This window comes from Ostrea edulis, chromosome 1 (genome assembly GCF_947568905.1).
Source record: "Ostrea edulis chromosome 1, xbOstEdul1.1, whole genome shotgun sequence".
In the NCBI taxonomy this organism is placed as follows: Eukaryota; Metazoa; Mollusca; class Bivalvia; order Ostreida; family Ostreidae; genus Ostrea; species Ostrea edulis.
The window spans coordinates 99,154,419-99,181,115 of NC_079164.1; the positions used below are offsets into that span (position 1 = coordinate 99,154,419).

At 34.8% G+C, this 26,697-nt stretch overlaps 1 protein-coding gene across 4 annotated transcripts in view; it reads right to left on the bottom strand.

Annotated features, from left to right (window-relative positions):
* Positions 1-884: 884 nt before the first annotated feature.
* LOC125671020 (TOX high mobility group box family member 4-B-like) overlaps positions 885-26,697 on the bottom strand; it is a 45,980-nt gene continuing 20,167 nt past the window's right edge. For 3 of the 4 annotated variants that reach the window (XM_048906505.2, XM_048906527.2, XM_048906514.2), the window contains 8 exons: positions 18,182-18,271; positions 14,475-14,993; positions 11,667-11,806; positions 11,035-11,170; positions 7,827-7,907; positions 5,894-6,322; positions 5,173-5,312; positions 885-3,502 (listed from right to left, as the gene is read on the bottom strand). In XM_048906505.2, the coding sequence (XP_048762462.2) occupies positions 3,442-3,502; positions 5,173-5,312; positions 5,894-6,322; positions 7,827-7,907; positions 11,035-11,170; positions 11,667-11,806; positions 14,475-14,993; positions 18,182-18,271 (1,596 nt within the window). In that variant the 3' untranslated portion in view covers positions 885-3,441. Of the gene's footprint in view, positions 3,503-5,172; positions 5,313-5,893; positions 6,323-7,826; positions 7,908-11,034; positions 11,171-11,666; positions 11,807-14,474; positions 14,994-18,181; positions 18,272-19,710; positions 20,173-26,697 lie in introns of those variants that run through there. The other variant, XM_048906520.2, reaches the window with a different exon arrangement.

The window sequence follows — 26,697 nt, forward strand, 5'->3', positions numbered from 1 at the left end:
AAATACATAGGGTATGAACTGCAAGGCTTCACGTGTACTTTTCATGAAGCATTAAGCGTTTTACGAAGTATGCCGGCAAGAAATGTCTCAGTTCGTACCTTCATGTATTTAATAACTGAAATTTATTTGTTTTAAAAGTGATCAATCTCATACATCCTATAAAGAATGCAAAATTGAAATCGGGGCAAACACGGACCCCTGGACACAACAGCGGTGGGACCAAGTGGCTAAGAGGAGTACGCATTCCCTGCTGACCAGTCATAACCTCCATGAACCCTCCACTTTAATTATGTAAACAAAATAATCCAATGAAAATTAGTATGTAATAATAAATGATAAATATATAGCGCTTTTTCCAGCGTATGCTGCTCAAAGCCCTTTAAAATACATTATTACCCCGGCAGACCTTGTATCAATCTAGAACTTTCTCAGCTTCCTTGGAAGCATACTGATACAGTGCAAGCTGCCGATACAGTGCAAGCTGCCGTTACAGGCGCTAGAGCACTAACAATTTCTTTCACTGTCTATAGCGAGGTATCCCTTTTACACTTGGGCGGAGTGAGGAAATTCATGTAAAGTGCCTTTCCCAAGGACACAACGTCGACCAGGACTTGAACCCACGACCTTTCGGTCGAGATTCTGACAGCCTAACCACTAGGCCACCCACCACGCCACATGTAAAGAATGGCCCGACATTTTCTAGGAAATGTGTCAGATAGAATTTGACCTAATGACTGATTTTAGTTGCAAATACATGTAAGATCATTATAACGATCATGGAATTTGCGAATTGCTGACTTTAAACAAGCCTGTTAAACCCCCTGCAATATCAATTTATTTGTCAGTAGCCTGCATACCATACACAGAAACAAGGACAACTTGAATGCAGATCTTTGGAAATTTAATTACATTATTTATCTTTAAAAATGTACATACATCTTAAAAAGTTTAAATGTGACATGATAAGAAGTTTTTTATATACTGTAATGCAATAATTCACAATTTTTACACATGAAGTGCACAGGCACTGCACGATACGCCCGTCAGATGTTTATTCATCATAAACAAAACAAGTGTGCATGGGATAAAATAACGTCGACTTTGTTACAAAGATTTTACCTATTTGTTTTATGGCCTGATTTATAAGTACAGAATAATTCGATTGAAAATATCATGACTCCTTACAAAGTAAATCTATGCTACTACTCACTAACAATGTAATACAGGTAATGAAATAATTTGTAGCTGGACCAGGAATCAAACCCGGGACCCCTGCATTACTAGTCAGGTGCGCTAACCATTGAGCTATTAAGGACGATATCCACGGTTCATTAGCCCTAACTACTAGTAATTATTACCAAAGGAGATTTGGGGATCTCTGAAACATTCAAGATTATTCCCTGCAGTGAACCTTGATGTCCATTGCAATTGACTCTTGAATTGTTAAAATTCGTACAGAAATGATTTTTTTAATACATATTTTCTTTGTAATACATGTATTTAAATGATTTCCTTCATATGGTATTATCACTTCATTTAACAATTTTGGGTGGTACACAGAAATGCCCAATACTAAAGGAGAGACAAATCATTTCTACAGCTTTCTTACATAATACACAATTAATCAATATTTAATTCAGTTATGCATTTTGGCTCAAATCATTAATCCCATGGTACAAATGGAATTATTGTTGTGTGATGGCTTTGCATTTTGAAGTACAGTGAACAATATTGCAAATTTATGACACTATCATTAGACACAAAATATTTATTACATCAATTGTTATGTACTATATTTTATGGGGGAAAGTGTATTTCTTGACATATATTCATTTTTCAACAAGCTTACGGCATTATTCTTAAATTTGTAGGGATTACTTCCCTTAATACATGAATTTTTGTTTAATAATTTAGTCATTTTTAAAAGTTTTCATAACCTTAATTAAAGGTCACAGTGATCTGACTTTAAACACTGACACACCTTCTATACGAGATGCAGTAGATGACAAAGTTTGATGATTCTAGGCCTTGTAGTATTTAACTTATGAACTGGACACAAATAAACTAACAGACGGATGGACGGACATGAACGCCATACCATAATAGATGGGTGTATAATTAGTGAGAATACAACAGAACATGTAATAGTAGGTATATATTATCAAGAGCAGCTTTTTACAGACTTATGGCTATCAGTAAAAAAAAATTCAGCATTTGTTTCGTGTCCTTTAAAGGATAACATATGTGTGAAGTAAATAAAACATTTCCTGTAGAAACATCTGGTGCTGCAGATACGTATATATCTCCAAGTTAGACACGACACATGAATCATCTCATCCTATATACATTTATTTCTCATCATGAAATGTGAATCAACTAACATATGAATGTTCATTGATAGAATACAACAGCATTTCTTATGAGAGAGAGAGAAAGAGAAAACATTTCTTATGAGAGAGAGAGAAAAAAATTCCTCAGTATTTCTCATTTCAAAAGATTTTATTTATTTTCATAGATTTTCAAAGAAACCCTAAAAACCTTCTTTTTTTCATTTTTGTTTTGAACATATCTTATTGATCAAATTAAAAGGATAGGGAGCAAGTTCTCACAACTTACTAGTCACTCTCCCAATTTTTTTCTTTGAAATTTCAAGGATATTTTAACTACTTTTTCTTTGTAATTTTTTTTTCTTCAAATAAAAATATTCTACAGCTGTAGGTGCCTAGTCTAATATCGTTATTTCAGATAAAACTTCCACAAAATGTACTCTTCAACACAACTGGTAAGAGAGGACTATTTTCTGTCCATAATGATACAAAGTATCACAAAAGAATGGTAAAGGACACATCCTCAACATATGATAATCATAGTTTAACAGTAGGACACAAAATGAATCCTACGAGCTTGTCTGGAAATAAAACAACCAAAAACCAATGGCAAAGCTCAACAATGTATTCAAACGACTTTCAAAAACTTCCCTCTCACATACTGCTACACATACACCTTGTAACCTAACAATTGTCATTAATTATTACCACTGTGCATAATTTACATCATGAACAGGCATAGCTATAAAAGCATTGTAGTTGCATATCAAGCATTCAAATTCTACCACGAAGTATGCTATAAATATTACAAAATGGAATCATATGCAAATCATATCAATTAGAATAATCCCATGATTGACCTGTAAAAAGTGTCTCTTAGAATAACAGTAGTCCTCATTCCAATGTACAGTCACGTTTTCAATTGTAACAAGGCCACTTGCTTTAAGAGATCCACCTCAATATAAAAGTCTTTCACTCGCAGGTTTAAAACACCCATTTATGTCAAGTCCTGCTCAGACAGGAAAGTAAATGTTGAGAGTCAGTTTTCTCCATTAGACTGCTAACAGTTCTCTCCCTTGGACTGCTAACAGTTCTCTCCCTTGGACTGCTGACATCACTTCACTGTGAACTGGTTGGGGCCCTGTCTCGATGACACCCAGGCTGTAAACACATCCCTGCAAAAGTAAATAACATTAGAAGATTTTTTTCTCATGACTAAGATGTTTAATTTAAATTCGATTCTTTACACCATTGACTAAGATGTTTAATTTAAATTTGATTCTTTACACCATTGACCAAGATGTTTAATCTAAATTTGATTCCACTATGATGTTTAATTTAAATTTGATTCTTTCCTCCATTGATTAAGATGTTTAATTTAAATCTGATTCTTTTTCTAATTGTAATCAATCTTTTCTAGTAAAGTATAATTCTAACACAAGCAAATTCAGAGAACTGTGGTCCGTTTGTTCAAGCTTCACTTTTGATTGGCTTATCAGTATATAACAATCACCTAGGTAACATGGTGAAACAATATGACATGTTAATATGAAGCCAGAAATTAAAGAATTAGTAAAACCCGTTAAAGAAATAGGGAGTATTAAGGTTCAATATTCACCTAACATTCTAAATTGGTTTTATATTCATAATGGTTAATATATCTAATTGATGTTAAGAACATTGCATGCATAAAAACGATGTTTTTGGAGATTCCCTTCCATATTATGCAACATCAATTTACCCTTGAAATGGATTTAAAATTTCCCTCAAAAAAAGCAATTTTTGCGATAGTTTTTCACAATTTAATTGTGAGCACATCAAATGACAAAGGAAACTGTCAGTTTAACTGTTACAGACTTCCTGTCTCCGCCTGAGTTTTGGTTTGTTATTTGATGTAATCATATATAAATAGTATCTATTCAAAATATGGCCAATAGAGTTTAATATATCATTCCAGGTATCAAAGCTATTACAGGAATTAAAGGTAAACTGTATTCGGACATTTAATGCTAATCCGTCTGTAAATTATCATGATCAGAGGACTTCAGAATATTTTAGGCAAAATCACTACCTAATAACAATGAAATGATAATAAAATATTTTATATAGCATCTTGTCAGATATGAGTTTTGATATACAGAATTAAGACAAAAGTAGTTGATGATGTGTATTTAGCAATTAAAGCCACTTTCAAAGAGAACTGCTTTTAGTTTACTGACTACAGTGCTAGTATTCCTGATGTAGATACAAAAAGAATTCTAAAGTTCCTGAGCCACTTTGCTGAAATGGTGTTATTGTCTCGAAATGTGAAGGACTGTGTGACATAAATGGCTTAAAAGGGCTTTCATTACAGCAGGGGAGGAACAGGATAGCATGATGCCCCCCCCCCCCCCCCCCCCCCCCCCCCCCCCCGTATTTATCTGAGAAGGACGTACCTGCAGTGATTGACGACACACTCGTTTGAGCAGTACTCATTGTCCCACCCTGGACCCCAGTATTTATCTGAGAAGGACGTACCTGCAGTGATTGACGACACACTCGTTTGAGCAGTACTCATTGTCCCACCCTGGACCCCAGTATTTATCTGAGTAGGACGTACCTGCAGTGATTGACGACACACTCGTTTGAGCAGTACTCATTGTCCCACCCTGGACCCCAGTATTTATCTGAGTAGGACGTACCTGCAGTGATTGACGACACACTCGTTTGAGCAGTACTCATTGTCCCACCCTGGACCCCAGTATTTATCTGAGTAGGACGTACCTGCAGTGATTGACGACACACTCGTTTGAGCAGTACTCATTGTCCCACCCTGGACCCCTGTATTTATCTGAGTAGGACGTACCTGCAGTGATTGACGACACACTCGTTTGAGCAGTACTCATTGTCCCACCCTGGACTGTCTATGGTGGAGTTGGTACACCCGTTCCTGATGCACATTGATTGCATCATGTCTCCTCCATCCAAACACATGTTGGCCTCCTCCTAAAAGATTCAATAACAATAAATGAAATACTAGTACTTGTGTATAAAATTTAAAAAAAAACAAACTTTTATATCAAATTAAAAACAAAATACAAGTATGTCAAATAAAAAAAAAATATTAGTACATGTTTATCAAATTTAAAACAAAAAACTTTTTATTCAAATAAAAAAAAAAAAAAATCAGTATATCAAATAAAAAAAATACTACTAGTATATCAAATTTAAAACAATACTTGAAAATTATGTGTAAAATTAACAAAAATATTAGTCTATCACAATCTTAAAATATATTAGTACATGAATATCAAACGAAAAAAATACTAGTACATGTGTACATGTATACGAAATTTAAAATTTATAAAACTACCTGCATCTTTGGAAAGAATTTCATATGAAATCAACCAATACTTTTTTTTGAAACAATGCAATAGAGAGAAAAGTGCACCATAAATCCTTGCATGTTAGATTTGATACTGTGTATAACTATTTGTAGCTACAAATACAGTCTGAACAAGGGTATCACAGGAAGTCTCGATACTTAATGAACTGCTAAAATATGCATGATGGTACATAGTTATTACCATTAGCTGTCCCAGCACAGGCTGTCTTGGAGCAATATGTTGAACAGGGCGGGGAGGGGATGGCACAATATGTTGGGGGCTGATGTGTGTGTGCTGGGGGCTGTATCCCATCTGTGGTGGGCTATTGGAGGGGGGCCGCATCATCATGTCACCCATGGAAGGTGACATGTTAGGTCTCTGATGAAGGGGGGAGATCCCTGGGCCTTGGGATGATATTCCGTGTCTGTCCGGAGACTGCCCCTGGGGGGCCATTCCATGAAGACCAGCAGGTGACTGACTCTGCATAGGCATGGAAGTCATGGGCCACATCCCCTGGGGTGGGGACACATTCGGAGATACATGCATGGGGGACGTCTGAGTTAATGGTCCTCTTGTCAGCTGGGTCTTGTCCATGACATTTCCAAAAGGACTATTGTCATCCATTGGTAACTGCAAGTGGATTAAAACAGCAAGTTTCAATTTATCCTATTATTTTTATCTATATCAAATTATTTTCATATCATTACTGCTATCTCATTACAATTACTAAGCATATAAATTTGAGTCATAACACTAAAGAGCACGACCTCAGCATCGGTGTTCGGCCTTTGAAATAAAATATGGTCAAAATGGTAATTATATCCAGGATAATATTAGGAAAATGAAAAGCACTTCATTACAGAAATATTTTTTTGATAAAAGCTTGAATACAATATGCAGATTATCCCAAAATTATATTGCCAGAAATAATAGGGATTTTGGGATAATTGTGAATCAATCTCCTCGTTCAGTATTTTTATTGAGGACAGGTGCAGAGAGACTTGTGTTTGATCTGTTGTCTCTGTCAGTACAGACACTGATGACTGGATCCCATGGTAACCTGAAACCACCAATCAAACAAGAGTTTTCTTCACTCAGACCTATTGTATTTCCCTTTCCCTGTTGCCGTTCCACCAGAGCTAATTCACTCTAGTCATCTTGTTTTATTGTACAAAATGTATCAATAAGCTCCATATTGTTAAATGGTGCAGTTTCTCTTGGTGGTTTTCAGGTTTTTTTAATTCATGTCTAAAATGTAACAATTTTCTAGGCCACTCCACTTTAAAATTCCTCTTTGTAATATATATAAGTGACATCAACCCTTTTTTAGCATACACAAATCTATTTTTGTCTTCATGATAACAGTCAGTGGATTAAAAAAAAAAAACATTTTCAACACAAAGAAACCACACTAGATATGATTGCGTGAAGAAGAAGAAATGAAAGTTCCTTTTAAACCGCTGCTTTTTCACTGACCTAGATTACATAATCACACCTGCTTCATTAAACAAATATCAAACAAAAGCGTGATGGCTCATTTGCATTCTAAGCCAGCTGATTTTTGGAACAGTGTCATTAATGCACATGCACCTTTTAACAGCAAACACAGCAATGATTTCACATAATTCAAGTCTTTTTTCCCCTTCATCTTTTTTAATCATTTTCCTTTGTGATTCAAGATATCCTAAACACATTCAATCTCATTATTCAAAGGTTTCTTTCATATATGCAGTAGATATAGCCAGACATCATCATTATTTACTGATAATTTGATTACATTTTCTCTTTTTCAGTGAATTCTGCAAAACTTTCATTTCCAATATCTTCTCTTTTTTTCTTCAGAGTAAAATAATTTTGTTCATTGATGTGCGTTTTATCTGAATGACTTCACACCTCTCATTAAGCACTAATTATTTGGAAGAGCCTCTGGACAGCAAACAACAGTTGGCAGGCACGAGAAGTTTTTTCCAGATGAATTGCTTTTCAACTGTATTTAAATGCACCCCAAATTTTCTCACAGCTTTCAAAACATTAATTGTTTTGTGTAAAAATCTTAAAAACAGATCATGGATCATATAATTCCTTCAGTCTTGAAGGATTTTTGTTTGTTAATGTGAATTTAATGGTGACTAACCTGAGAGACCAGGCTAGCTCTGTAGGCCGCCAGCTGTTTCAGATACTCCTTCTTAGCCATCTCAGTCTTCTTTTTATACACCTAAACAAAAAATATATCAAAAGTCAGAAAGTTGTTTTCCACATAAATTAAAGTCTATCAATAAATAAAATAATTTTCTGTAAAAAGAAAAAAAATGTGAGAGCACTTCAGACAACATCAAAGTGAAGACCTGCTCAAAAGGAAAGATTGGAATTTATTACCATAGTGTGTTAATAATAACACCATCAAACATCAAATAGATATATACCCTGCATGAAATGTTCACATAATGATACATGCTGACCAACAAAGGTAAATGCTGGACATTCTGCTGGTTTTATGGTACAGTACAAATTGCTTGTAATGACCAGTGGTGACCATTAACAATATAAAGAGTTCAACCCTGTAACAAAAGATGGCCAGATTTTGTTCCTTTGTGGACCAGATCACAGCGGACTGTTATCTGATGAAATTGTTTATAGCTGGGATGTATTGAACATCAGTTCTCGTGAGAATGGTTTAATTATGTTGATGTAGTGCTATTACTTTCTATAATGTAATTTTACACAGTCTGTCATTTTCCTAATGGTCATTTCACTGAGTCAAGACATTAAAACGAAATCCTGATAAAAAAAAAATTAAGAACTTGAGAAATACAGAAAATTATTTCTGCTCAATATTTCAGTTAAATTCAATGACTGTAATCCAGTACTTAACATTCAAGTTAACTTCAATTATTAATAATTATAATCCAATGAATCATTTTTGCTCTTAGAATTTCAGCTTCCAAATTTAATTAATAATTAACTTTAGCCCCATGTTTTATATATTTTTGCTCTTCAACTCATTTATTTCAGCAAAGTTAAATTCAATTACTACTAAGTTATATAATCCAATGAATTATTTTTGTTCTTTTAACATTCCTGTCACTCAAAAGCTTTCCCCATATATTTCACAGCTAAGTTAAATTCAATTATTACCGACTCATTTTTCTGCTTCTAATAAACAATATAATTTTCGGAGACAGGAGACAGCTGAACAGCCTGTGTCAGATACTCCGTGGTACCGCTGCTCGGGTTTAGTGCAGCAGCAAAGTTATTTTGGTAAAAGTCCAGTCATTTAAATTCAACATTCTACTAAACATGCAAGACTGGCACCTTAAAATCTTAAAAAAGCATTATTCCTCACATTCTTAGACAAAAGTTGCTAAATTGGTTTCCTTGATAGCAATGAGTGTAAGGGTTATGTGTAAATGGGTTATCAAAACATTTCACAATATTGCGGTACTCAGCTTTACCTTACAGACATACTATTTTTACAGTCATATTTAATATTTCTTTCTAGTAAAATATGCATTTAATTACCCTTTCATTTTATTTTTCTTAAAAATACTAAATTCAAAATAACTAGATTCATAGGTGAAATATGATCTCATTGCACAATGATAAAATTTACCCATTTTTATTGTAATATAAAAACAGTCATAAATTTTGGTTTGTTTGACTGCAAACGAGGGGTTGACTAATTGATATTCCATTAGGGTAGCTGTTTAATCAGCACAATCGACTGATAAAGCTGATAGTGTTTGCAGGCTTCAGAACAAGCCCATCAATCTTGTTCTATCTGATGGTCCCCTAATGGCTACTTCTACCAAAATGGCCACAAAATTATCCATGGAAATAAACAGTAGCTTTTAACATAGTGAATATAATGTTCGTCATTCACAGAACTGTCAACCTGTTTAATACAATATTTGCAGTACAGGGTTGATTCTCAAACTATACAGAAATTTTGCCAAGACTTGTTTCCTTCATTTCGAAGTCTTCAAAAAAAAATTTTAACATGAAAATAATGAATTTGTCATACTTTGATTATTTATCCATTTTTGATAACTAAACTCTACCCATCATGTGAAATTGAAACTAACAACACTTAAAAATTTTAAATACATTTTCATAAAACGATTACTTTTTAAAAACTATTGGGTCCCCCCCCCCCCTTTTCTTTTGTTCATTTTTCAATTTTTTGTTCATTTTTCAAATTTTGTGATAAAAAGGGAGGAGGGGGGTCTGCAGGGTTGTTAACATGTTCATGAATTACAAACAGTGCAGCTTCATAGTTAACATTAAAAACCTCTCAGCAAAATAGAGATAAAGTACAGCCAAATTATCGATGAATATTTTTGTTTGAATTTGAAGAAACAAGTTGTAAATTTGAAATAATCCATATCTTCAACATATGGTGCAACAACTTCAATTTATCACATTGTTGAAAGATTTCCACATGTAATGACAACAAGCTGGCCACCTTGTCATAAAAATTCTGATCTAGTACTGTAAATCAGGATGTTTTTATCGCAACCTTTTCACTATCACCCATCCAATACTGTAAACTGAGATCTACCATGGCCCTCTTTAATCATAATCCAGTACTGTTAATCAAGATGTCTTATGGGTACCTTTAAATTTCTTCATTCAACCCAGTACTATAACTTTGGATATTGCATGGAAATCTTTGAATTTCTAAATTCATTCTGGACTGAATTTTAATCAATTCAAGTAAAAACAAATTCAATCTAATATGATGAATTGGGATACGCTCACATCCATTTCCATTTTCTCCTTTTTTCTAATGTTTGCTTTTGGTAAATAATAAGAAAATCAACAATGTCATTAAAATTCTACAGAATCAAATTCAAACTGAGTAAATTCAGACCAGAGAGAGTGAAAAGAGCACAGATCGAAAACTTCCCACAGCAGCAGTTCAATCAAACATCTCCAACAAAAATATTTGTGAGGTAAACCATTCACAATAAGTCCTATGGTGAACTGTTCCCAGACAAATATACATGGTGGGTTCATTGAATGGTGTTTTACATCAATCTGAACATTCACAAAAGTTTGATATCAATGATAAAGGACATTACTGTAAAATTGACAAAAATGCTACTTTCAACACAATACTTTGTTTCAGAATTTTGTGACGTGTAACCGATTCTAACTGCTTGAAACAAGACCAGTCATTTGCAACAGACAATTTCTCTTGGTGTGCAAGCCTCCAATTTGGGGAAAGTTGGAACAGACATATCGGGTTGAGATGCTTCATAAGCAAACTTTTTTTAAAAAATAGATTTTTAAGGGGAAAATTTTTGAACAAGATACACTAACTTTAGAATAAATGCACCTACATTTTTTGTCTCTGGATCTAAACTATCCCACATTGAGGCCACGATTTTCGAGACTTCTCCGAAGCTGGCTGAGGGGTTCTGTCCCTTGATTGCAGCTTGAGTATCCCGAAAGAACAAGGCATACGCTGAGACTGGCCTGTAAAAAAAAAGTTCTCAAATGTCACTATCAAATATTTCATATACTATTAACATCATAAAAATTCAATACTTATGCAGTTACTATGGTATTCAGATTTAACCATTTTCTACTCCTCCATTTCTCTGATTAAAACATGCTAACTTGTGGAGGCCACTTCTCCTGGATCGACAAGTTTTTTTTTTAGTTCCGTCAGGGATGTAATTTCACAGATATGGTTTCTGTACATTTAAACATGATATGAATTGTGTATGTTGTCGTGGTTTGAAATTTGTGGAATAGGGGTATCAACGAACATTAAGCCAGCCCCCCCCCCCCCCCCCCCCCCCCCCAAATTTAATGATTCCACATTATTATATGACATGTTGGGGAGTTAAAAATGAGGGAACTGCATTACTGCTTCATCTTTCCATTACTGCTTCATCTTTCCATCATGGCCCAATGCTTTAGATTTGAGTTCAGAACTGGAATGAAGGATAATTGATGAAATAATTACTTCTGGGGCTCATTAGGGTCCTTCTTCTTTTTCTTTTTGGGTGTTTTCCTGGTTTTAGTGACTCCAGCAGCTGGAGGAGGGGGAGGAGAGGGTTCCTTTTCTTCTATTGTTGATTTTGCTGCCGCCTGCCTTTTCATGAGCTGTTCAAATAAAATGAGATATACATTTCAACGTAAACTACACACAAGCACAAGTATTAACATGATTTGGTACACATTACAATAGACCAGTAACCCTCTATAAAGGGGCCAGTAACCCTCTATAAGGGACCAGTAACCCTCTATAAGGGACCAGTAACCCTCTATAAAGGGGCCAGTAACCCTCTATAAAGGGGCCAGCAACCCTCTATAAAGGGACCAGTAACCCTATATAAGGGGCCAGTAACCCTCTATAAAGGGGCCAGTAACCCTCTATAAAGGGGCCAGTAACCCTCTATAAGGGGTCAGTAACCCTCTATAAGGGACCAGTAACCCTCTATAAGGGACCAGTAACCCTCTATAAGGGACCAGTAACCCTCTATAAGGGACCAGTAACCCTCTATAAAGGGACCAGTAACCCTCTATAAGGGACCAGTAACCCTCTATAAAGGGGCCAGTAACCCTCTATAAAGGGGTCAGTAACCCTCTATAAAGGGGTCAGTAACCCTATATAAGGGAGTTCTCAAATAGCAAAAGAACAGTTTAAAAGATTTTCAAAATGGGATGAAAATAGTTTTTCAGGGAGTCTGGCGAAAATAAGATGGAGTTAACTTTCCCTGTTTACAGTACCCCATAATAATACGATAAAACTGACTATAATTATCTATAGCGTACCTCATAATAATACGATGAAACTGACTACTATGCTCAGTTCTGTTGAGGAAGATTTTTTTATTACTGATTTTTCTTCCCTCTTTCTTTTTCTCTACATCATTAGTAAAATTTTCACAGAATCCTTCAATAGATTTTGATTTGTCTTCTCATTAGAGAACTATAACATCGTATTATGAAAATTGATTGTTCCCCGAAAATTCCATACCAGGAACTACTTCAGATTATTCCTATAAATTGCAGATTAGGTCATCCAGTGCTGTACATCTGTATCCATAACAGAAGATCAGACTCATTCAATTTATAACCATACCAGAATTCCTGAATTAAAAAACAACTTTCTTGCATGATATGAGTAACTTAATTTTTTTTTTTTGTCACTGAATATTATGAAGAAAAAAAGAAGAGATTTCCACACAGAATGCATGCTTTTTGTATTGTTTATATTTGTAGTTTTCATCTGTTGAAAAAGAGTTGACGGTGCATGTGATCTTGTAGAGTATTGCGTTCCACAGTGTCTAATGTTACTTTATAATGCATGAAGGTTCCTGTTTCACATAACTTTATAACTTTACAAAAGTCGTGACTGTCACCCCCACTAGTATAACAACTCATGGACACTTCTTCTTAAATCAAAACTAACAATTCAAAATAAACTTGTAAAAATAAATACTTTTTTAAGGATTTTGCTGTATGTAAGTGTAATGAATGTAACAACAACCCCCCCCCCCCCCCCCCCCCCCCCCCCAAGCATCAATTGTTAATACTTGTTTAAACTGTCTAACCAAAACTGATCATAGCAAGGATAAATTTAACCATCAATATATCCAATCACTGAAATATCTAGTAAAATTATAAAATTACTTCGAAGTAAAGCTGCCTAAATTTCAATTGGATAACCAACAGATTAATGACTGGTAATTCTACAAAAGCCCTGTCTCATCATTAAATTCAATGTGATATTCGATAATTTGGTGTCGGACTTTTGAACAGTAATCAATGGAACTCGTGCAACAAGAGAAGTTGAATAAGTTTCTTGTTATCTGATCAGGAAAAACTACAACAGGTGCATCAATAATCTACACTGACAAAATATTTATTAAAGAGATTAATGGTGCTATAAAAAGGCAAACACAGAAGATGTCTGCCGCTGATAAAGTATGCAGTTTTATAGTTAAAAAAAGTTGTCTAAATACTTGTCAACAACAGATGGTTTATAGCAAATTTGGACAAATGATGTTAAATTGGGAGTACTAAGGTGAAATTAACACTTCAGAAAGATAGGACTAGAACTTATTCAAAACTTCAGAAAGCTATATGAATGACACCTTGCAATTATCTGCACTACAAAACTGACTGACAAAAAAAGCCAGGAAATGCATACAAATCTGAAAGAATTTAAGCAATAAAAGCTTGCATTTTGATATTTTTAATTTACAGGTTATGTGAAAAATGAGTAACAAGTTGTTAGGTATTCATTATCATGAAAGTGCAATATGGCTAACAGATGATTAAAAACACATATTTTTCATTTCAATAGATGCTCGGCTTTTTTCTGCATTATGTGAACTAAGAATAATTTACACTTTACAATGTAATGAATAGGGTATTCGCTTTGTGACTGAGGAATTCCGAATTCGCTTGTTGATCCCCACCCCAGATGTTTAACATAGGTTTAGTGACTGTTCCCTCACCAAATGCACAGCATAGGAAGTGAAAGTCTTGGGTCTTTAAGACATGACCTTAAAAACGGAGGTTTTTTGTTACAGGGAACCTGGCACAATAAAGAACCCTCACTACTATGGAGGTCTTTTGTCACAGGGAACCTGGCACAATAAAGAACCCTCACTAATATGGCTGTGAGCACAACAAACAAGTCAAAATTTGTGGCACTTCACCCACAGCTAGGTGACACCACCATGTGAGTGAAAAATTCTCAAACAGGACAGTAAACAACATAAAAACAAACTACTTTATACCAACAATACAAACTTATTACCTGTGCCAAAGGGAGACAATCATCACTACTATCCTCGCTGCTCTCCCTTGGTGGAGACACTGAATTAGTACTATGGGATGGTGATGTTTCTTGCTTTGGTTCCATGAAGTTGTCCTCCATTTTAATGATAGAAATTTCAGCATTGTTTGTCATTGTTGGAACTGTGACGGACATAGAGGATGGTGGATACAGTGAATTCTGATTGTTTATAGAGCTGGTCATCATGGCCATGGATGTAAGGGAACTCACAGAACCATCAAAATTGTTTGTTAGGGAGATATCTGGTATATCAAAGTTCAGCGGGGGGAATGTTGGGGTGAGTGTTGCGGTGTTCACAGGGTTGACACTGGACACTGGGTTTGGCTGTTGCTGGGGATAGACATTATAATGGGTGCTGACAAAGTTCGAGTAAGATTGCTGGGGGTAACTTGTCTGGATTGGAGTCTGAAGGTTAGACACTGGAGGGAGATTCAGAGATGTGATGTCAAAGTCATCATCAAAACTCGGAGTGTGGAATGTCTGAAAAAGAGAAAACATTCAGTCCTAGAGTCATGATTCATATCAAACTCCAATTACTGTAACGAGAAAATCAAATATCAAGTGGAATTCTCATTATCAACTAGGAGTATACAATTTACAAATCTGAATTGCTCAATTAAAACCACCCAAAGATTAAGCTCAGAAATATGTCAACACTTTTACAGTAGGAAAATGGCTCATTGCATTATTTTCTGCATGAAACTGCAATACAAAACGGCTACAGATTCACCAAATTTGATAATTATTTAAATGGCCTGAAATCAACATTCTTCTTGATACACTGCATCTGATTCTTATTACCTGTGATGACATTTATAAATCGGCCTCGAAACATCTGACCTACTTACAGGTACACCCTGACACAATATAGTCCCTACCTATGCGACTACAGTCATGGGTTCCGAGAAATATGACAGAGAACTTTGTATACAAATTCTCAGGCTTGGCGGTGAGTAAGAGCACAGCATATGGTGAAAAACAGAGAAGAAAATTGTCAATTTACATTAATTATTCAGAGAAATAATAATACTGTCACTAAGATCGCAGATTTTATTTGTAGAAAATTACATCTGCTGTATTCGGATGTTCAAAACACATCATTATATCAATAGAGGTAAATTGGTAGCAATAGAAATCCTAGAAGTATGATGCTATCATAAAGGTGTTCCAAGATTCTTGTTTCAATGTAATATATAAAGACCCAGTGCATTGTAGAATGTAGAAATTAAATTATCGTATTTATCAGTGATACATCACCACATGATCCTCATTATAAGTTTCTCATACATATAAAAAATTTTAATTATAGTATAAAACAGTATCATCCTACACAACATTTTCATCAAATTCTAAGAAAATGTAAATTGGCTCACAACATGAATATAAACATGTGCATGAAAAATTCAAGCTTTGTGTATATCTATAATACAAATGTAATAATTTAATTATTACATTAAATGCTGATATTAATAATTATTTTCACTGTATATATAGTATGTTTAAAATGCTTTGCAGAAGATAAAATCTCCCCAAAGTTTTTGATTATTCATGGTTCAGTTGAAAACTCACTCAGATGGGAATTTTGTGACACGAATGAATGGTCCATAATTATCTAAATATGATCTTAGAAATATTTGCTGTAAATTTCTGATTGTGACATGTGCTGACACATGGCTTTTTTTGACGATCAAACTCTGTACTTGAGAGGAAACAAATGTAACAGTAATCATGTCTCCAACTCCATGAAGAGAAGAGAAGACTAAATACCCAAACAAAGGCCATCTCCGGCTCGAATGCCACCTGTTGTCTGTGGAGAAACTTTAACTGTCTTTTAACACACGTTTGACACTAGAAATAGGAGTCCCTCGTTAAATACTATGATCTTGTTTAAACATAAAATCAGCATTTTTATCTCATTTGTCAAAAGGCATCACCACAACAAAAGTATTCATTGATTACAAAAACTTCTTGATGCCTATCAAGTACAGCAGTATTACACCACAATTTTCCTCCTCCACAATGCAATGTCTGCAAAACACTTCTTGTCTATGAATGGAAAAATTCTAACATATGGTTAATTCTTACACTAATCTTTTCAAATTTAGTCAATTTTGGATCACTTCCTCAAGAAATTCAATATAAACGACAGGTGCCCTTAAAAAATTTCTTCAATGCATATTTCTATTGGCGACATAATTGTACAATCGGCACTCATTTCCAGGTATTTATCATGATTCAGATTATACAAATGGTTCTACTGTTTCACTGACATATGGTTAGTGAATTATGAAGTGGATGCATTAAATAACATCTTTTCTTTTATACCTTACACAGAAGTCCTGTACACCTTTACATGGAACAGAACACAATTTATTGCTGTTGTGTGCATGTATTTTAACCTATCTCAAACTGAGTGTTACTGCAACAAAATTCGACCTGCTATAGACCTAGAGTAATTAGTGGTGCTCCTCAACCCAAATAGATTGAAACCAATAGGGGGGGGGGGGGGGGCATACAAGTAAAGGACTACATACATAAGAAGAAAGTTAAAATTGATAACAGCAACACGTTGACATTAAAAAAAAAATAATGATAATTATATTAAAAAGAAATTTACTACAAATAAAGACTAGGACTGGTTCATTTTCAAATAAAGTCAATATCTCAAAGGTTAAAAATAAATTTGGAAGAAAATTTGTGGGTGTCAAGTTTTAATCTGTATTCACTACAAATCCAAGTAAATTCTATAAACATTTATAAACACTATACTTTACCCTTTATTAATCTAAATATCTAACACATATCAAATCAAATTAAAAAAAAATTTTCCTATTCATGAGAAACAAGAATATGCTAACTTCAAAATGTTTCTGCACATAAACCAGATTAACAAGAGTGTTTGCAGAAAATGGCACTTTTATGCTGACAGGTGAACTAGGGTCAACATGAATACATAATGCACAGCCTATTCATCGACCTTAGTGCAGTTCATGACATTAATGTACTATTAGAGGGTCCATTAATGTACATGGACTATAAAATGCCAGATATTAAATCTTGTGTATGATATGTATTCCTGTCAATCTCCCCATTGCTTAGAATCAGAAAACGAACTTATCACGGAAAATCTTCATATACATTACATACACAAAGTCTACATGCTTCAATCTAGACCAAAAATAAAAAAAGCTGCTTATTGCACTTTGTTATTAATAATCATCTCCTTTCAAAAACAAAGTTCATTACCAAAGAATTAAGAATTTGAACCAAATTCTCAGGAGTTTACCAGTTTACCATCCCCTGCTTCACCTCAAATACTTTCCATTTTAAAGAACAACAGGTACTACGGAGAAGTCAGAGACCCATTTGTCCAGCAGTCATGATTCATACGAATAAAACTTTAAAAATAATAGCATAATTTAAATAGTTTAAATACTTGTACTATTAAGTTACTGGAGAAATATATTCTATTGTATATGAATGCATACAGCACCCCCCCCCCCCCCCTCCCTTTCCATAGATTATTAATCATTTCATAGCAAAATTTTCGCTTTTATTTCATCCTCAGAATTTATTGCATAGTTAATCAAAAGACTGGTCTGAGTTATCTCACAGGTTAGGGGAAGGCTGGTTTTAATGAGGACAATTTTTAAGACTTGTGTAATTACCTCACTGTTCAAGAAATTATTTTCTGGTCCGCAAACATCCCCCATCACCGAGGATAACAAATTAGGGATTCCACTGGAGATTGCTGGGCTCTGAAAAGAAACAACCAAGAAACAAAAGTGAAACGGAATCACAATCATCTTCATCAAAACGTTTTATTCTGTGTGATTTTGCTGATTTTACAAAGTTATTAGAATGTAATTTATGATTTAAGAACCCAGAATATATATTCATTTACATTTTTAAAAAATATTTTGCCAGCAGTATTCTTGATAAAAACACTGCAATAAACACACCACAAGTCACTGAATTCTTATGAGATATAATATAATGCAAGTGGCCTTTCAACTTGAACTACAAAATATTTAAATTAAAAGGAATAAATGTCTCATTTATCTGTGTTATAAAGAATATAAAAGATATGGTAACATGAGAGTAATTTCTGCATAATCCACGACTTTATGATAAAAATTCCCATTTCCTGGCAGTTTTTAAAACAGCGCAATTTATCATTTATAGCATAGATCCAATTGTAGAGTCCACAGATAAGCATCAGATCTAAATAATTCAAACACTGGGGCGTTAACTCCACACAGTATTCCACCAGTGTTGATTACAGTATCGACCATTGACTCACGATGCACTTCCATCACAGTACTAATGTTTACATGACACTGATTCAATCAACAACATTAAACAATCAGAAAATACAAAAATCAAACTAATCTCTCATTCCTTATCACAGATATATCTACTGACAGAGTTTCTGCCATGAGGCATGATACTACAGACATGGCTATTTATGGCACATGGCTCCTTAATTAGCAATCAGAATTAAAACATGAAGTCTCATTGCACCGATGTACGAAGTTTTTATAGCTGATGATTAATGCAAACCAACGTTTTATACACATCCTACAATCAAACTGTTCTGATAAGAATTCCACAACATTTAGAACCAGCCACGTTAGCATACCAATGACCCCCCCCCCCCCCCCCCCTCCACAGTATTCAGTTGCTGTAGAAGAGTTTCTTTTAAATGTACGCTTGGTGTAAGAAACGAATCTTTTAACCATCTTTGTACATGAGCTGAGAGACATATTGCCTACCGGTGAAAAACTTGAGCATCCAGAGTAAAGAAAAATCCACTGCACAAGGAACCGCAGAGTAAAATAAGCCACCTGTTGCAGGTGAGAGAATGCAATGGAGACCTGAGCACATCCAGCTCTATAATAAGCCTGATCGATGTATCAACAGGACTCACTGACCTTACAGCAAGTCCCTTTACCTATGTCATCCAAAGGTGTAAATACTATCTGATATCCTCAAGTTATAAGCCTGGTCATGATGAACATAATGCTGTAATACACCATTACTTAATGACATCTCTGGGTATACCCTGTGTGGCCCAGATTATAGTCTACTCAATTCTATATATTTAGCTGTAGGACACAGTAAAATCCACACAGAGGAGATCAAATATCTAAAAGATTCCCATGAACATATATATATATAAACAGAGAGGGTATACCTCGAAATCTAACATAGTTATAGCAGATCACAACTCCAACAGCCCATTTCCTGCAAGTTATGCAAAGTCTAAAAAAAACACAAAGGTTTTATCCTGCTTGTGATTGTGTAACTGCCGATCTAACAAACACGACACCACGTTAGATATTCCTCTACTGACTGGGCCCTCACCTGTGTATTAATGTGCCGTCTTAATTATAACACCTGTCATCGTGGTCACATGACATCCAAAGATGGGAGTCATGTGACCAATTCTACAACTAAGGAGTAAAAAGAAATGTAAAAGAAAACGTGAAGAAAAGAAGAAAATCCGACACATAGGACAATATGAACACGAGGAGAAAATCCGACATTTAGGACAACATCCACTTTATGACACTCTCAATACTTTTTGAATCACTGCTGACATACAAGGAGATTCTTATTTATAAAATAAAAGAGCATGAAAGTTAAAAAAAAATATATTATCAATGGTTTGTTTATCCTCCCATTATTTCTTATAACAAATTTATCTACCTCTTCCATTTTCCACGAAAGAACATGATGTATATGCATGATTAATGATGCGCAAATCTGCATTTTTCTCTCAGTAAGTTATCAATCTTTGCATAAACTGATCTATCAAAACCATACATTTGCATTTGTGTAGAAAAAGTACTTTGCCTCTAGCTGTGAATTTCCCTCTCTCTAAATTTAAATCTGTCCTACTGACCTACAGCTCCTGATAATCAGCATATTTCTGCATGACATTAATTCGATTTATTAGAATATACCACATCAATCTGATCAAGCTGCACTTCACATGTCCACTTTGAACCACATAGGGTGTGCAAGGAATATGAGGAGTAAATAAGTCATTAGATAAATAGATTTGTTATGTTAATGCATTGTGTTTTGTGTGTACTTGTACACACATTCTTTTTTCCTAAACAACAATCACTCTGAATGCCGTGTAAATACCTGCAGAGTTAACATCTCCGGCAGGAATTAAATGCGGACATTGAGTGGCAGTTTATGACCCCACTAGATCACCTGTCCAATGCGAAGGACACATAAATTACAGGCCTTAATTCATCTCCAACATGAAACAGCTTATCCTATTACAACTCCATTGCGATACTTGGTCAAAGTCCCCTTATTCACGCAGGAAATTATTAATTATTAAATATATATATCATAAACTGGTTTGTGAATTAGCTACAATACCACTTGAAGGTTTGCTGACCTGCAATAAAGGAGTTATGTTTCATAATAGCTTATAATTAACACTGGCATATCATGATTGTGAAGTTGTGGGTTCAATTGCTAGCTGTGACAGACCCAATTGGTGACTGTTCCTTCACAGAGCACTCAGCATAAGAAATGAAAGTCACACGTTTTTTTAAATGAGACCTTAAAATCAAAGTCCCTGCTTCTTAAATGACTGCCAGATAATGAACCCTCTCTGCTAAATATGAACCCTTACTGCTAACAATGAACCCACAAAGCTAACAATGAACTCTCACTGCTAACAATGAACCCACACAGCTAACAATGAACTCTCACTGCTAACAATGAACCCACAAAGCTAACAATGAACCTTCACTGCTAACAACGAACCCACAAAGCTAACAATGAACCCACACAGCTAACAATGAACTCTCACTGCTAACAAGGAACCCACACAGCTAACAATGAACGCTCACTGCTAACAATGAACCCACACAGCTAACAATGAACCCACACAGCTAACAATGAACCCACACAGCTAACAATGAACTCTCATTGCTAACAATGAACCCAAACAGCTAACAATGAACCCACACAGCTAACAATGAACTCTCACTGCTAACAAGGAACCCTCATTGCTAACAATGAACGCTCACTGCTAACAATGAACCCACACAACTAACAATGAACCCACACAACTAACAATGAACCCACACTGCTAACAATGAACCCACACTGCTAACAACGAACTCTCACTGCTAACAATGAACCCACACAGCTAACAATGAACTCTCACTGCTAACAATGAACTCACACAGCTAACAATGAACCTACAAAGCTAACAACGAACCCTCAAAGCTAACAACAAACCCTCACTGCTAACAATGAACCCATCCAACTATCAATGAACCCACACTGCTAACAACGAACTCTCACTGCTAACAATGAACCCACACAGCTAACAATGAACCGCGCACACAACTAACAATGAACCCACACAGCCAACAATGAACCCACAAAGCTAACAACGAACCCTCACTGCTAACAACTAACTCACTGCTAATTCATCAACAGCACAAAGCACATCAGTCAAAATTTGTAGCACTTCCTCTCAACCTAATTCAGAGCAACATACTGTAGATCACTCTTATTTCGCGAGGTTTTCGTGAGTATGATTGATTGATTGTATATTGTTTAACATCTCTCTTGAGAATTTTTCACTCATATGGAGACGTTACCAAGATCGGTGAAGGGCTTCAAATTTAGGCCTTTGCTCAGCGCTTTCCGACATTGAGCAGTGAGGGTTCTTTAGCGTGCCACACCTACTGTGACACGGGACATCCATTTTTAAGGTCATCTCCGAGGGCCCATGATGCCGAGCGTTTGGCGATGGAACTGTCACTACCTGTTATAACGACTTTAGGTCTGTCATGGCCGGGATTCGAACCCTGGCCTTCTGCATGCGGGGCAAATACTCTAACCTCAAAGCCACCATGGTGGTTTATGAGTATGAAATTATGTATTTCTTCACAAGACATAACTTTCTAGAATCATTATCTATTGCTTAAGTCTTCGTTATCTAAAATAAATAAATGTTTATTTGGTATATACATGTATACATACATACATAAATACGTACCAAGGATAACCCATGAAAGCTCGAAAGCTTATTTCCAATGGGGTCCTTTGATGCACGGATGTTTGGGCTAGGGGGTCATTTGAAACTTCTTTTGCAAACTAATTTTCACAAATCACTAGTCTTGCAAAATTAGGCGTAAATCAATGTTCTTGCAAATGAAATGTGATTTACAATAACTCAAATTGTGGTGAATGATTTCAAATTGGTTGTAAAACCCAAAATACGAACAGCATAGTACTTTTATTACAAATATTTTCCTAATTGTAAAAATGAATCGCAAACTGAAAAAGGTACACAACAAGAATTTGTAAATATGTATGTAAGAGTATGTAAATATAAACTTCACCATTGCATTAATAACATATCAGACTAGATTAGAAGACAATATCTATAACCTTTCAGATAAGCCACATCTCTCTCTCTCTCTCTTTCTCTCTGTAAACCAACCATTAATTCTGTAAGAAAATGAAGCATTACTTAATTCTACAATAACATCATTACTAGTAGATTGTGTTTGAGCAAATCATCAAATGAATTAAACCTTCATGGGTCTGCCATGTGTTGTAATGTGAAAAGGGAAACGTTGAGAGAGAAAAAAAAATCTTAAACTTAATTACATGCACATCAATTTAATCAGCAGCGGCGATCAACTTTATTCCTCCGCAAGTACTCTTTGTTACAAAATCGATACCCTAGCTAATCACAGTACGGCCATCAATAACAATATTCAAATTATCTGTCACTCTGATCACATTTTATGTCTGACAAAAAGCTTCTCCTTCAAAAAATACACCCAGTCAGTCACAAGAAAGAAAAATCTCCATACATCACCTTGTAGATGACAGAGAAAATGGCAAGTATTTTTCATCTGTAAAGCAGTATTAAAAGTTCCCTGTTATCATGGTGAATACATTTGTAAACTAAAAAGAAAATAATACTGTGAATGTCTTCGTTTCTTTACTTCCTAATTGTGTGGTCAATTTAACGGCACGGTCAGTTTTTCTCATGTTACAATAGCAATCAAATGTCACTAAATTGTCTCATCAATTCAATTCTTAAAGGAGGAAGTCACTGAAATGACACAATGACCTTAACCAAGACTTCATGCCACTGAAATTCAAGGTCATTACAATTAATTGATACCTTTGTGTAAAGGTACTACCAGTTGCTGCGTATGAATAGTCCCTTTAGGAACATGCGACAATACAATATATTTCACAAACTTTGATGTAACTGACAGTGTGTATCTTCTACATCAACAGCAGTCCAAAATGCATTATACTAAAGTATGAAATAGCAAGACCACATATTGTAATGGCTTCTACTCTCAGAGTCAACAGAAAATTACTGCCAGGAAAATCTAATTAGTGCTTCTGAAAGCATTAATCATTTCTCCCCTTTTAGTTTTAATTACCAGATGAATCCTATTGTTGGAACATAATGATGGCAATAGGAATTAATATATCTCCATGTTTTATTGAACACTAGAGAATATTATATGGAATCATTAATTGAATGTGCAGAGTGCATTGGATGAGCAAGTAAATGATAAATTTTCAGATAGTTGACCCGAGCGAGTTACAAATGTTTTTCCTCGGTTTCATCAGCAGAGACTTTCATTTTTCTCTGCACATTCACTGTATACACTGTATATATAAACCAATTCTGGCCATAAGATTTCTTTAGAAAGAAACAAAAGAATATGTGAATTATGTAACCTTAATTGTGTTGAAGATGAATTTCATTTCCTTACTGATTGTCCATTCTATGTTGAAGAGAGAAATGTTTTTTAATGGTATATACAAGCTCAACAAAAATTTTATCTATCTAACAAATAAGGACAAATTTACTTGGTTGATGATTAATGAAGACAAACCAGTAATTGTCAAATTGAGTGAATATTTAGTGCAAACTTTCAGAAAAAGAAGTGATGCTTTAAAACTGCAAAAATCATTATAGTTTATTATTCATATATTGGTATAATACCGATACTGTCCATCTACTTGTATATATACATGATTAGCAATTCATATATGTATGTACTTGTTTCCCCAACATGCTGCATCCACATGCAGTTTGCAGTCTATGTAACCTGTAGTTAATGTTGTAAACTTTCTTTCTTTTTTGAATTTCCTTCTTTATAAACTGTCTTACTGTTATGCCCTCTGGGCCCAAAATTGGAATAAACTTATCTTATCTCTACAGTGTGTCATAATCCTGCAGAGGCTGGGTGTGTGTTTACTAAATTAACTCGACTTACACGACCACAATATTACAATATACATATAAACCTGCAGAGGCTGGGTGTGTGTTTACTAAATTAACTCGACTTACACGACCACAATATTACAATGTACATATATTCGCTGTGGTCGTCACTCTGTCAACACAGTGAATGATCCAGTCTAATAAACTTTCCTTTTATCCATCGGTAAAATACAGGGGTTTGATCAATATGGCTGTAATGGCCGGCCTGAAGTCCAACATAGTATTCATTGTCATTGATTTCAAATTACTGAAAGTACGACAAGATCTAACAAGAGAAAGGACCCTGCAATGAATATTCTAATATAAAATTTTGGAGACCCATGATTCTGTAACAACAAAATCAATGAATCTGGAAATGAGAATGGGCCTTCCTCTTCCTAAATCAGAGCTTTAAATTTTATTAAAATCTTTGGTTAATGCATGCTACAGAAAGTGCTATTATCTTATCAATATTAAATAAATTCCAAGTGTCAAAACTCCACAACAACAAAGATGACAAAACTCCACAACAACAAAGATGATAAATCAGACTTGGATTTCTAAAAAAAAGATCTTAAACTTAAGTTTGAGTTTTCTTCTATTTGAGCAGTCAAAATTTGAGTAAAATCTCAGACTTAAGTCCAAGTTTAGACTTAAGTTCTTTTCGAGAAATCCAGGCCTGAAAATTAAAAGGGATCTTCCTAAAATGCCTAATCCAAGTATTGTGTATAAAATTTATGAAAATCTCCTAGGGAAAATGAAGTTATTGCCAGCCATAGGAAGGGCTGACGGACCAACAGAGAGACTACTAAAGAGCTCTCTCCAGATGGTGGGGTCCTAATTATACAAGATACGTATGATAAAACAGTTAATATAATTTTTTGTGTGGATTTAACACACATACACAGCTTGAGAGACTATAAAGTTGAACACATATAAATGTCATATTTTTAACAAAAAAAAAAAAAAAACTTTGTAAAAACTTTGAGGGACAAACATGGACTCTATATGATGAAGTACATGTTGACTTAATCTGATTCATGCTAATTAATCTGAACTGGATTTACTCTGATTCATGTTAATCAATCTGAACTGGATTTACTCTGATTCATGTTAATTAATCTGAACTGGATTTACTCTGATTCACGTTAATTAATCTGAACTGGATTTACTCTGATTCATGTTAATTAATCTGAACTGGATTTACTCTGATTCATGGAGTAAAAGCAGAGTTGTCAATATGAAACCCCAGACTCCTTTACCATTTTACAAAACTGAATGGTCTTAATCACATTGAAATAAATCTCAATATTGGGAATCTATCTGGTATTTTGTAATCCACATGTTGAAGATTTGTAACTTTGAACAGACAATTCAACATGTTGGATAACGTTATAGTTTTCAGCTTTTTCGTTTCCAAAAAGTTTAGATATCTAAAAAAAATTCTGATGAGAATTCATTGATATACATGTACAATATGATACAAGCTTCTGTAACGTTTGTGTTCGGGCTTACAAAAGATGTAATAAAATCTGTAAATTCTGCAGTCTGAACAACATCTACATCTTTTAACCATCACATCTGAAATTCATTTAAAAGAATCCATAATATCCCACTACATGTAACATTTCAAGATTGAGTTTGTAAAAATGAAATATTAACTTTTAGAATTCATCTTAGAAGTATTAAAATGCATTGTACAAAATTTTACGGATGTATAGTTGAATGTAAAAGCATGTAGACAAATAATGTCCCTTCTGTAGCAGAGCAGACATAATTACTACTGGGCCGACATAATCACAGCAACATCAGGGCCAACATAATCACAGCAGGGCCAACAAAATTACTGCTGGGCCGACATAATCACAGCAGGGCCAAGGGTCGACAAAATCA